The 12,239-nt window shown below is 47.1% G+C and overlaps 3 protein-coding genes across 3 annotated transcripts; all 3 read left to right on the top strand.

Moving 5' to 3' along the window:
* Positions 1-3,993: 3,993 nt before the first annotated feature.
* On the top strand, positions 3,994-4,443 carry LOC139993823 (uncharacterized). The gene has a single exon (XM_072015900.1). The coding sequence runs from the start codon at positions 3,994-3,996 to the stop codon at positions 4,441-4,443; it is 450 nt and encodes a 149-aa protein (XP_071872001.1).
* Positions 4,444-5,953: 1,510 nt separating this feature from the next.
* On the top strand, positions 5,954-6,798 carry LOC139993822 (uncharacterized). Its single transcript, XM_072015898.1, has 2 exons — positions 5,954-6,364; positions 6,433-6,798. The coding sequence occupies exons 1-2, from the start codon at positions 5,954-5,956 to the stop codon at positions 6,796-6,798; spliced, it is 777 nt and encodes a 258-aa protein (XP_071871999.1).
* On the top strand, positions 6,795-7,178 carry LOC139993821 (uncharacterized). Its single transcript, XM_072015897.1, has one exon. It carries the CDS (start codon positions 6,795-6,797, stop codon positions 7,176-7,178), a length of 384 nt encoding a protein of 127 aa, XP_071871998.1.
* The last annotated feature ends 5,061 nt before the right edge of the window (positions 7,179-12,239 follow it).

The raw sequence follows: 12,239 nt of genomic DNA, 5'->3' as shown, positions 1-12,239 counted from the left end.
GAATTGTTTTGGGTGCAGAAAATATGTAAATGTAGTGTTCTAAGAGTGCATTTATTATGGATTCTGTCTGTTGTGTTTTTAGTGATACTAGGATCAAGTATTTTGTCAGTTCGTCATGTATTGAGAGTATAAATTGATTTCCTTTCTTAGTTTTGGTCATAGGTCCTATGATGTCCATAGCAATTTTGTCGTTAGGTTGTAATGGTGTGTCAGATATTATTGGTTCTTCTTTTGGTCTAATCCGCGTTAATTTCTCCTTTTGACAAGCTTCACATCTCTTTATAAACTCTTCGACTTTATTTAATAAATATGGAATTTTATATCGTTCTTTTATTCTTTGGTATGTCTTTTGGATCCCTAAATGTCCTATCGTACCGTTATTATTTTCTTGAATTATTTTCTCTATCTCTTCCTCGGTTAATTCTTGTATTGGGTCCCACGCGAAAGTGACAGGGTATCGGGTATCATTGAAATATAGAAGCATAAGTTTGATCTGTTTCTTTTCTAATTCTGCAAACGTGTTGTCTTCTATACCTACTTTCTTGTTATTTCGTAATATGTTGTCGATTTTCCGTAACCACATTGCCTCGCCGAACTCTCCTAATTCTGTTTTAGTTAATTGATAGAAAGATTGATCGTTAGGTTTTATTTCTAATCGTTTTGAGATTTCTGATTTCTTTTTCCATTTCGTAAAATGTTGTAAGAAATCTAAGACTACTGTTCCTTCAGGGGTTTCTACTTTTTGAATCGCGTGAATTTTAGATAAGCTATCTGCGGCTGGGTTTTCTTTGTCTTTAACGTATTCGATTGTGTATTCATACTCTTCTAGTTTTGGTCTCCATCGCATTAATCTATACGATGGGTCTTTGCAATTATTCGACCATTTCAAAGCTTGATGGTCTGTTCTAATAATAAATTTTCGTCCTAATAAGTATTGTCGTAGTCGTTTCAATGCCCATACGATAGCTAATCATTCTTTTTCTGTAGTCGTATAATTTTTCTCTGGAGGGTTTAGCATTCGAGAGATGTAACAGCACGGGTGTCCGTCTTGTGATAATACGGCTCCTAGTCCTTCATTACTAGCGTCTGTCGTTAATATGAATGTTTTAGAGAAATCTGGGTATGACAGAACAGGTGCTTGACAAAGTTTTTGTTTGAATGTATCGAAACTGTTCTGTTTGTCCGTCCAGTGGAAGTTAGTGTCTTGTTTGTTTAGGTCCGTCAGGGGTTTGGTTATTTTAGAGAAGTTATGTATAAATTTCCAGTAGTATTCCACGAATCCTAAGAATGATTTGACTTCGGTAAGGTTTCTAGGAATTTTAAAATTTTCAACTGCTTTTATTTTCTTCGGATTAGGTTTTACTCCTTCCGATGTTACTATGTGTCCTAAATATTCGAGTTCTGGTTTTAGAAATTCACATTTATCTGGTTGGATTTTTAGTCCTAATTCTCTTAGTCCTTGTAATACTATGGCTAAGTTTTCATTATGTTTTTGAATAGTACTTCCAAATATAATAATGTCGTCTAAATATACAAAGCAATGTTTATTAATTAATCCGCGTAATGTTGTATCCATCATTCTTTGGAATGTTGCTGGTGCGTTTTTGAGTCCAAAAGGCATTCTGTTAAATTGGAAATGTCCTTGCGGTGTTGAGAAAGCAGTGTATTTCTTTGAGTTTTCGTTTATAGGGATTTGATGAAAACCGGATGATAGGTCAAGTGCTGAGAAGAATTCCGCGTCTCCTAGTTGGTTTAATATATCTTCTATGTCGGGTAATGGATAGGCGTCTTGGTCAGTCAGTTCGTTTAGTCTTCTAAAGTCAATAACTATTCTTCATTTCTGTTTTCTTGATGCATCTAATTTCTTGGGAACAACCCATACTGGTGAATTGAAAGGAGAGTCTGATTCTTCTATAATGTTTTTATTTAGCATTTCTGTCATTTGTTTCTCGATTTCGCGTTTGTGGCACTCTGGGGGTCTGTATGATTTGGTGTTTATGATTTTGTCTTGTTTTTATGTGTGTGTTTTGTCAGATTAGTACATGGTAATAGGTCTGTTTCTAAATTGAATACGTCAATGTAATGTATTAATATTTTCTTTATGGGTTCGCGGAGTTAGCGTTCAATATGATTTGTTCTCACTATGGTTTTAAGTTTAGCAATTTCATCTAATTCTTTACTGTTATCAATGTCGTTAGAAATTTTATGATTTGTCTCACTAGAATTGAAGAAGCATACTCGCGTTGGTTTGCCTTCGAGGTAGATGGTTCGAACTCTCTTTTCGCCTGGTTGTATCGTTTTTGGTTTCTGAAAGTATAAAATGTTATTATCAAGTTTTAATCTATCGTTGGAGATTTCATATTGGTACTTCTCTAAACAAGGTAGTCCTATTATTCCATCTTCTATTAAGGGAAAGTCCTCCGGTACTATATAAAATTTATGTTCTTTGCCAAACATTTTAGATCTAATAAATTCGTTAGTGGTATATTTGTCTTGTCCCATGGATAACATTCGAGGTTCATTGGCTTTGAAGGTTTGAGAGTCTACCTTGTCCTTTTTCAATAGGTTGATTCCTGCTCCTGTGTCGATGAGGTGTGTTACATGTCCAGTTCTTATTGTATGTCTGTATTGCGAGAAGTTTGCCTGTCGTGGTGTTAACTCTTGGAATTTTCCTTGGTCTTCCGTCGTTTCATCGTAAGTTTCCGTTTCCATGTTGTGCGTCTCGAGATTGTGGACTGCTGGTGGTCTCGGGTGTTGCCTGGGCGTTTGAACGTTTCTACATTAACTGGAGACATGTCCGATTTGATTGCATTTGAAACATCTGGGCGGTGGCCGTTCCATTATCGCTTTTCTTTCCGTAGGTGGATTTATTGGCTTTGATCGTGCGGCGGTGCCGAGTGTGATGTTTCTTCTTGCATTGAGTCTTTCTTGAAATCGGGGGTTGGATCTCGCAATTGGTTGATTCGTTGCTCTTCCTCTTACTATGTTTTTGTTTGTGTTCAATTTCCCCTATGAATAACTCTGCCTCGAAAGCTGTATCTTGTGCTTCTTGGAGATTCTTCGATCTTGTAGCCGATCTGCGTATTTCTATTTCGGGTTTCAAGTTTAGAACAAAGATTTTGGTGGCTCGTTCAGTTTCAAGATCTATAGCAACTGCTCGATGTATTGGATCGCGAATTTCGTGTTGGAGTACGTATATTAGTTCGTTGAGGTTGTGTCGAAACCTCTTCACATAACTGTGTACGGATTCGTTAAAGTTCTGTCGCGTACGTTGCAATTTATCACGGGTTCCGTTAGATGTAATACTCACGGATACAAATTTTCTGAGGCTTTCGAACAGGTTTTCATAACTCTCGATTTCCATGTGGCGGATACTGCGTTCCGCTTCTTCGATGATTCTTTGTGTCAAAATTAGGCGTAATAATGCGCATTTTTCACGACATTCGGCTCGAGCTTCTTTTACCCGTTTAATAAACCCTTCTACTCCTATATCGTCTTGTCCGTTGAGTATGGGGATAAAGTCTAGGCAGGTTTTTGCGTTGTACGTAGGGTTGTCACAACTTACTGCTTCTTCTTCACTGTCCATATCGTCCGTTTCGTTAGGTTTTACAGGTGGTCGCTTTCTCTGAATATTGTTGGTATTAGATTCGTCCATCGTAATAAGGGAGCCTAATTCAGTAGTAGCGTCACGTCCTAAATTTATTTTAGAGATATGTTTTCCTAATAGTTCTACCTCTGCTGCACGTTTTTCGTTTTCACTATCGGCTATTCGTTGCGTGTCTTCTATTCGTAGCGCAAGAAGTTCGATTTGCTCGAGTATGGCACGAGTTGAATTATCCGTAACTCCGGTTGCAGAGGCAGTATTAATAGTTTCGATTTTATCTTTTCTCGGTGCGGACATGATTCTAATTAAGTTTACTGAGTCTGAACTATCGTTGCTATTTGAACTCGAAACGATTGAGAAACTTGATTTTCTTGCACGGTAATGTACACATGAATCTAGATTTTCAGCTTACCGTAGTAGCTATGGCCGTTGAGGAGTCTCTGGGATGTTTCGTCTCTTCCCCCAATTGGGTCGGGGACTTGGAAGGGTCAACGGCCATCGGATGGACGATGACAACGACGTCGAGCGCCCCCGGCGCCCTGCTAGATCGTGGCAACGGATACGTCGCGGTCGAGTGGGCTGGGATAGCGGTGGTGGGCGTCTACGTCTCCCCCAACAGCGGCCTGGACGCGTACGGAGACTTCCTGGACGGAATGAGCACCTGCATGAGAAGAAGATGCCGCTCCCGCCAGGTGCTCATACTGGGGGACTTCAACGCCCGTTCGTTGCAGTGGGGAGACACCCGTACAAACGCACGGGGAAGGATGCTGTCCGACTGGGCCGCGGGCCTCAGGCTCCTGCTAACCAAAAGGGGCTCAACGAGCACGTGCGTAGCATAGAGGGATTCCTCTGTGATAGACATCACGTGGACCACTGCCAGCTTACACCGACGGATACGCAACTGGAGAGTGGCTGAGGAGGTCGAGACACTGTCCGACCACCTATACATAATGATGGAGCTTACGTCGGAGACTGCGTCCACAAGACTGGACCGCAGCAACACCCGAGGCCCAAGCCGTTCCCGTCCGCCGCCAACTCCAAGATGGCGACTGAAGGAAAGGGACAGAGACCTGCTCCAGACGGCGGTCACCGTATCCGCGCGGAGCTGGGATGCGCGGGCAACGCAAGAAGGTGGCATTGACGAGGAAGCGGAAAGCCTGCAAAGGGACATGAGCGCAGCTTGCGACGTCTCGATGCCGCGCTCCATACCCGGCGGCGGAGCACGCAACCGCTGCGCCTACTGGTGGACAGAGGAGATCGCGGAACTCCGAAGAGAATGCGCTCTGGCCCGAAGAAGACTCCAAAGGGCTAGGCGCAAGCGGAGACGCGACGAAGAGGAGATCTCCCACTGCTATGAGGGCTACAGGGAGAAGAGACGCGTTCTCCAGCAGGAAATACAGAACGCCAAAGCCCGGTCCTGGATGGAACTGGTCGAGTTGGTCGAATCCGACCCGTGGGGGCGGCCCCACCGACTGGTCACGAAGAAGCTGATACCACCAGCCCCCCCCCCCAATGACCGCAAACATGGAACCAGGGTTGCTCGCCAATGTCATCGGAACTTTGTCCCCACGGCGGCGGGACAACAAGGACAACGGCAACACGAGGCGGACACAATCCTCCCACCTCAACGAGACCATGAAGTGGAGCGAAGAACTACGAGTCACCCAAGAGGAGCTCTTCGCGGCAACAAAAAGGATGGCATCCCGCGGTGACGTAAGACCGGGACCGGACGGAATCCCAGGCCGGGTCTGGGCAGAGTCAATGAAGACCCTGGCACCCCGTCTGCAAAGCATGTTCACCAGATGCCTGAGGGAAGGAGTATATACCCGGGCATGGAGAATAGCGAGGTTGATCCTACTGAGCAAGGAAGGACACCCTTTGGACTCGCCGTCCGCGGATAGGCCAATATGCCTTCTGGACGAGATGGGCAAACTATTCGAAAGAATAATTGCCGCCCGTCTGGAGGCCCATATGACGGAACGCGCACCTGGATGGCACGACAGCCAATTTGGATTTCGGCGAGGTCGATCGACGGTGGACGCGGTGAAGCGGGTGAGAGCAACGACGGAAGCCATGGTCTCCCGGAAAGGAGTGGCGCTAGCGGTCTCCCTGGACGTCACAAACGCCTTCAACACCATACCCTGGGACGGGATAATAAAGGCGCTAGAGCGTTTCAGGGTACCGCTGTACCTAGTACGCCTCATCCGGTCGTACCTCAATGATCGATGGATCGCGTACACCGGTAGGAACGGAGAGGAAAAGAGACCGGTCTAATGTGGGGTGCCACAGGGGTCGGTATTGGGACCCAGTCTGTAGATCACGGCATATGACTCAGTCCTCCGATGCCCCATGCCACCGGGCACGGACATGGTGTGCTATGCAGACGACACCTTGGTCCTGGCCGGGGGCCGCGGGTGGTACGAGACACAGAGGCTCGCGGAAACCGCCGTGGCATGCGCAGTGCGCGCCATCCGGAGACTGGGCCTGAACGTGTCGCCGACCAAGTCAGAGGCACTGGGGTTCTTCGACCATCGCACTAGAGGAGCCCTTCCTCCTGAACTCTGCGTGGACATTGACGGAGAGGAAGTCCCGGTGAGATCCCAGACGAGGTATCTGGGTCTCACCATTGACAACGGATGGACGTTCGGTCCACATTTCGATATACTGGTCCCGAAAGTGACGGCAGCAGCCAACACCCTGTGCGGTTTACTGCCGAACATCGGAGGAGCGGGAACCGGAGTGCGCCGCCTATATGAGGGAGTGATTCGATCGCGGGTCCTCTACGGGGCTCCCATATGGGCCGGAGATCTAATGGCCAACCGCTGCAGCCTGACCTTGCTGCGGAGGCTACACAGGACGACCGCTATCGCATAGCAAGGGGATACAGAACGATATCCCATGCGTCGGCATCCGTGCTAGCTGCGTCACCTCTGTTCGAACTACAAGCCCTCGCACTCCAACAAGTGTACAATCACCTGAGGGATCCGGGCTCGGGCGACGGGGAAACGCAGCCCACCAACATGAGCGGCAGGTCCAAGACGTCCGGAGGGAGGCAAAGCGAAGGTTATGGGAAAGGTGGCGCTCTCAATTACTGGAGGAAGACACCACGCGGCCGCACCGAGCCGTTCGCGCCATCCTTCCCAACTGGGAGGCCTGGAGGGACCGCGGAGGAGTCCCACTCACATTCAGCATGACGCAAGTACTCAGCGGCCACGGCGTGTTCGGGGAGTACCTGCTAAAAATTCAAAGAGAGGTGACGTCAATCTGTCACCACTGCCAAGAGGAGGAAGATATGGCACAACACACACTGGAGCGCTGCCCAGCGTGGGAAGAACCGCGCCGCGTACTACGCCTCACCATCGGCGATAGGCTAGCCCCTGAAGCGGTCATGGAGGCCATGACGAGGGGCCAACAGGAGTTAGCCGCCGTCCGCAACTACTGCGAGCAAGTAATGCTAGCGAAGGAACGGGCGGAGAAGAACAGGGAGAAGAGAGGCGATCCCGTCATAGTGGTTCGCCGAAGAGAACCGATACGACGCCGCGCGACTGCGGCACCACCACTACCGCCGTCATAGAAGAGCGCGACGAAGGAGCCGTCAGACTGAGGAGGGTCTGGGCTCCCCCTCAGACTTGCTCGACGGCCCAGGGAATGCGGCACTAGGGGGGAGTGATCCCCCTCCCTTGCTGCCAACCTCGACCATTAGGCTTCCCACAACAACAAAGGGATACGACGACGAAGGAGTGTTGCGGTAGCAAATCTAAAGAAAGGAACCCCTGACAAGCATCATGAACACCACCGTGGAATTTTAGTCGGTAAAAGTCCGACACTACCCGCCGTCCCCCAGAGGGCGGCCAGGCGTCCATGAGGATTTCCCCACGAAAAAAAAGGGGGGGGGGATGTTTCCTCTCTGGGTGGTTCTAGATTCCGAATCTTATTCGTAGGCTTGCTCTGCGCTGACCGTAGTCCTCTCGTCTAGTTTCACCGTGGTGGAACGTTGAAAGTTGCTGCAGGGCTTCGTAGTAGCAAAGATTCGCAGTGGTCCGCTGATCCTTCAATCTTCAATGATGCGCGTACGCGGAAATCGTGATTTCGTTTCACTGAAGCGAATGGATCCTGGCAGGATCGCCAGAAATGTCACGTAAAATAAAAAAAGAAATTTAAGAAAAAAAAGGAACTTTATTTTTTTTTCTAGTTTGCAATACACTTCCGAGCTCTAGGCTTGACTGTTCAAGACTGACTTGGATGATTTTAGGGAGAGTATTTAAATTCTTTTATTCGTGGGAGTGGGGAAAGGCTTCGATCATATATTTCTGAGAATGGATAGAGTGACCGGATGTTATCCCGATAGTCACTCGTGCTAAAGCGCTTGGAATTTCGCTATCTTATCGCTTTGTTTAGTCTGATTTCGTCTGTGACACTTGGCAAGTCACGGCTGGAGTTCAGAAGTAAATTGTAGTTAGTGTAAACCAAGTGTTAAGAAATAAATTCTCTCTTTTTATTTTTTATTTTTATTTTTTTACTTTCATCTTCGATCTCTTTTTTTTTATTTTACGTGATTTTATTTTTTGCAACCAGGACCGGCGCAAGGCAGATGCAAGATTCAATGATTCAGTTTAAAGAAGTGACAAAAATCATCAAAGTTCAGTGTAACTCCATAAAGTCCTCATATCCTGGAAACTACTTTACATAAAAAAATCCAGGCGCTTTCAGAGAAATATACTTTTTAGAGAAATTAAACTACACCAATAGTTTTTTGCAAAAGTCATACACAATTACAGATTTTGTACTTTCATTGAATTTTTGCCCCTTGAAAGCAAATTATGGATGCGAAAAAATATTACTTGTATTTGTTTAAAAAAAACTGCTTAAAAATAGAGATAAGACTCCCCAATTTTTGGAAGTCCGTCGACGAGTCGCAGCTCCTACGAACTTGAATAGGAACTGGGTATAGCAACGCCTGACATTTATTAGTGATTGTATGTCAGTTGCCGTCTTGCGGTTCGTATGTTTTAAACAAAAACGCATCAGGCTATTGCATTGCTACGGTCTTCGATGCTGAGTGTTAGTCAATCTCTTGTCACGTAAACTTGAGACTTACATTATTAAAGAAAAGAAGGTTGAGTCGTAACCCAACTATTAACTTTCTTTTATCGAACTTTATTATAAATACAGTGGTTTTACAGAGGTAGGATGATATTGAATCAGAGAAAGGCTGAACAAGAACTGCCCGAGCTGGCTGAAGTCTCGGCTTATATATATAAGTTTTGGTTTGGGGATGATGTGCAAAAGAGTCCGAAGGTTGGGGTCGATGTCTTATCTCTGATGTGGATTAAGGTGTGGTTGATATCGCACTCTCGACGCGTGGCAAGGACTGTGATCGTTACGTTTCGGTAAATTTAAGACGACGAATATTATTCAAAGTTATATTGTGGTATAAACCGTGACATATACATTTTCAAAACGTTTGATTTCTGGTAGGTATTTTTTTGTTTAATTATTTGTCCTCTTTTAAGTTAAAATCAACCCTAACTAAAATCGCATCACAGAAAAAACGTATGACGGTCACACAAATGAAATCCAATGAATTTGAATTCGTTATTATTAAGTTAATTTCGCCCTAAATGTTAAAATTTCGATAAAGTGAACAAGAACAGAGAAATGTTTCAACTATATACAAACTAATAAAATATGTAGTTTATCCTATCTTGCAGTAAATGTTTTTTGGCACGCGACTTTATTCATTTTTGTAACAGACAAAATTTTATACACAGAAATATGTTTTTTTAAGAACCGCTATGGCTAGCAGGGATGGAGATCGTGGACGGAAATACTTAAGTGGGACTGAAAAACTAAAATGGAAGAAGTAGCGAGACGATTATACTAAACAGCAAACAAATAACATTTTGAAGTATATAATTGAAACTACTAGTCATTCAAGACAGCCAAACGAAGGTGAAGAATAAATCCCTTTGGAAAAGGAAAACCAGAAGTTGAATACACCTGTGAAGGAAAATGAAGAAGACACCAACGAAACTGAATTGGACGAAAATGGAAACAATAGAAAAACGAACGATTGTGAAACTCATCAAGAAAAACATATTGAAAACATGGAAATTTTAGTACAAAAAGAAGAAAACAGAAATTTCGACGTTGAAGATCCTTGCACGTAGCCAATTGAGAGAACACAACAAACAGTAAATTTAATAGTTCTGCATGGTTTTGTATAAGTTACTCAATTTAACTTCTCTAAGAATGAAAATAAGGAATTTTTCTGCAACATATTTTATGGACAAAGGACAACACGAAGACGGCTAATTTATTCTAAATCTAAAGATGAGGTTTACTGTTTCGCTTGTAAATTATTTTCCACTACTGATATTTTATTAGGGGCAGACGGATTTCGCGATTGGTCTCATTTAGCACAGCAAATCAAAATGCATGAACGATCTGCGGTATATTTACGAGCTATAAATAAATGGCTTCAAACTGAACAAAATTTTCGCACTGGTATTCTACATGATAAAGTATGCGAAAAATTTTTAAGACTTGAAACGGCACGATACGAACAAGTTTCCCAGAGAATAACAGCTGTTATTTTATATTTGGTGCAACATAATTTAGCTTCCCGAGGAAGTTCCGATACTTTGTACACGTCGCATAATGGTAATATTTTTGGGTTTAATACAATTAATTGCAAAATTGGATTTCGTTCTAAATGATTATTTAAACAGAACAGCTAGACCAACTGAGCTAAACAATCAATTGAACAATGGCGGAGCAAATTGCTTGGAGCATCAGTGAATCAAGCTAGTCAGTTTAGTCTCACTGGATCTTTTCTTTTTTTTATCGTGGGGAAATCCTCATGGACACTCGGCGCTGCGTAGCAACGACCGTGTAGTGTCGGACTCCTACCGACTAAAACCCCACGGTGGTCATCCCGACGTTCGGAGGTGCACCCGGGGTCTCTTGCGAATCACTACCGAGTGCAGCCTCGTCGTCTATCTCCCTGCCGTTGTAGTTGTCTAGGGAGGCATCCCGGCTTGAGTTGGGAAGCTAGGGGGAACCACTCCTCCTAGCGCCACGTCCCCTAATCTGGCGCACCCGGGGCAGCGACGGCGGCGCCGCGCCCCTGCGTCGCACGGAGCCCCTGCGACGTTGATGCGATGATCTACTGGGATCGGCTCTTCTCTTCCGGTCCCTCTCTGCCCGCTCCTTTCTCTGCATAACCTCCTCGCAGTAGGCGCGGACAGCGTTAAACTCCCGGGGCCCTCGGAGCATGGCCTCAACGACCGCTTCCGGAGCCAGCCTCTCGCCGATGTCGAGCTGCAGGACGCGTCGCGGTTCCGCCCACGCTGGACAGAACTCCAGCGTGTGTTGTGCCGTGTCCTCCTCTTCCCCGCAGTGGTGACAGGTGGACGTCACCTCCCGCCCGATCTTCAGCAGGTACTCACCGAAGACCCCGTGTCCGGCGAGCATCTGTGTCGTCCTGAAGGTGAGCGGAACCCCGCCTTGATCTCTCAAAGCCTCCCAATTGGGAAGCACGGCGCGGACGGCTCGGTGTGGCCGCCTGGCGTCCTCCTCCATCAGCTGAGAGCGCCACCGCTCCCAGATCTCCAGCTTTGCCTCTTCCCGGACGTTCGAGGCCGAGAGGCCGCCCAGCGACAGCGCCACCGTCGAAGGCGGTGCCCTCAGGTGTTCATGCACCCGACAGAGCTCGAGGGCCCGCAGCTCGAACGGGGGGGACGCCGCCAGCACTGTCGCCGACTCGTAGGATATTGTTCGATATCCTCTGGCTATTCGGATAGCGATCGTCCTTTGCAGTCTCCTCACCAGGGTACGACTGCGACGGTTGGCCATCAGGTCTTGGGCCCACACCGGTGCCCCATAGAGGACCCGGGACCGGATCACTCCCTCGTAGAGTCGGCGGACTCCCGACCCTGCTCCGCCTATATTCGGAAGAAGGCCGCATAAGGCGTTGGCTGCAGCCGTCACCCTCGGGACCAGGAGCTCGAAATGTGGTCCGAACGTCCACCGACTGTCGATGGTGAGGCCCAGGTACCTCATACGACACTTCACCGGCACCGCTTCGCCATTTATGGCCACGGACAAACCATCGGGAGGGGATCCCCTGCGGCGGCGGTCGAAGAACCATAGGGCCTCCGACTTGGCCGGCGACACGTTCAATCCCAGTCGCTGAATAGCGTGCACCGCGCATGCCACAGCGTCTTCCGCGAGAATCACGGTCTCGCTCCACCACCGTCCCCCGGCTAGCACCAAGGTATCGTCGGCGTAACAGACCAAGCCCGTGCCCGGGGGCATCGGGCATCGAAGGACGGAGTCGTAGGCCGTGATCCACAAGATTGGTCCCAACACCGAACCCTGCGGGACGCCGCGCTCCACGCGCCTTCTCTCTTCCCCGTTCTTCCCAGTGAAGGTGATCCACCTATCGTTTAGGTAGGCTCCGATGACCTCAACCAGGTACGCCGGCACCTCGAAATGTCGCAGAGCCTCCATTATCCTCGCCCAGGGGATAGAGTTGAAGGCATTGCTGACGTCCAGGGAGACCGCTACCGCCGTTCCGTAGCGGGAAACCATGTCCTCCGCCATGCTCCTCACCCGCTTCACAGCATCCACC

This window comes from Bombus fervidus, chromosome 13 (genome assembly GCF_041682495.2).
Source record: "Bombus fervidus isolate BK054 chromosome 13, iyBomFerv1, whole genome shotgun sequence".
Taxonomy (NCBI): Eukaryota; Metazoa; Arthropoda; class Insecta; order Hymenoptera; family Apidae; genus Bombus; species Bombus fervidus.
This window is presented reverse-complemented; position numbering and strand designations above follow the sequence as displayed.

Coding starts and splice junctions, on each gene's coding strand:
- LOC139993823 (XM_072015900.1), top strand. CDS start 3,994: ATGAATCTAGATTTTCAGCTTACCGTAGTAGCTATGGCCGTTGAGGAG.
- LOC139993822 (XM_072015898.1), top strand. CDS start 5,954: ATGCCACCGGGCACGGACATGGTGTGCTATGCAGACGACACCTTGGTC. Junction 6,365..6,432: donor TGCGCCGCCTATATGAGGGA/GTGATTCGATCG, acceptor CAACCGCTGCAG/CCTGACCTTGCTGCGGAGGC.
- LOC139993821 (XM_072015897.1), top strand. CDS start 6,795: ATGACGCAAGTACTCAGCGGCCACGGCGTGTTCGGGGAGTACCTGCTA.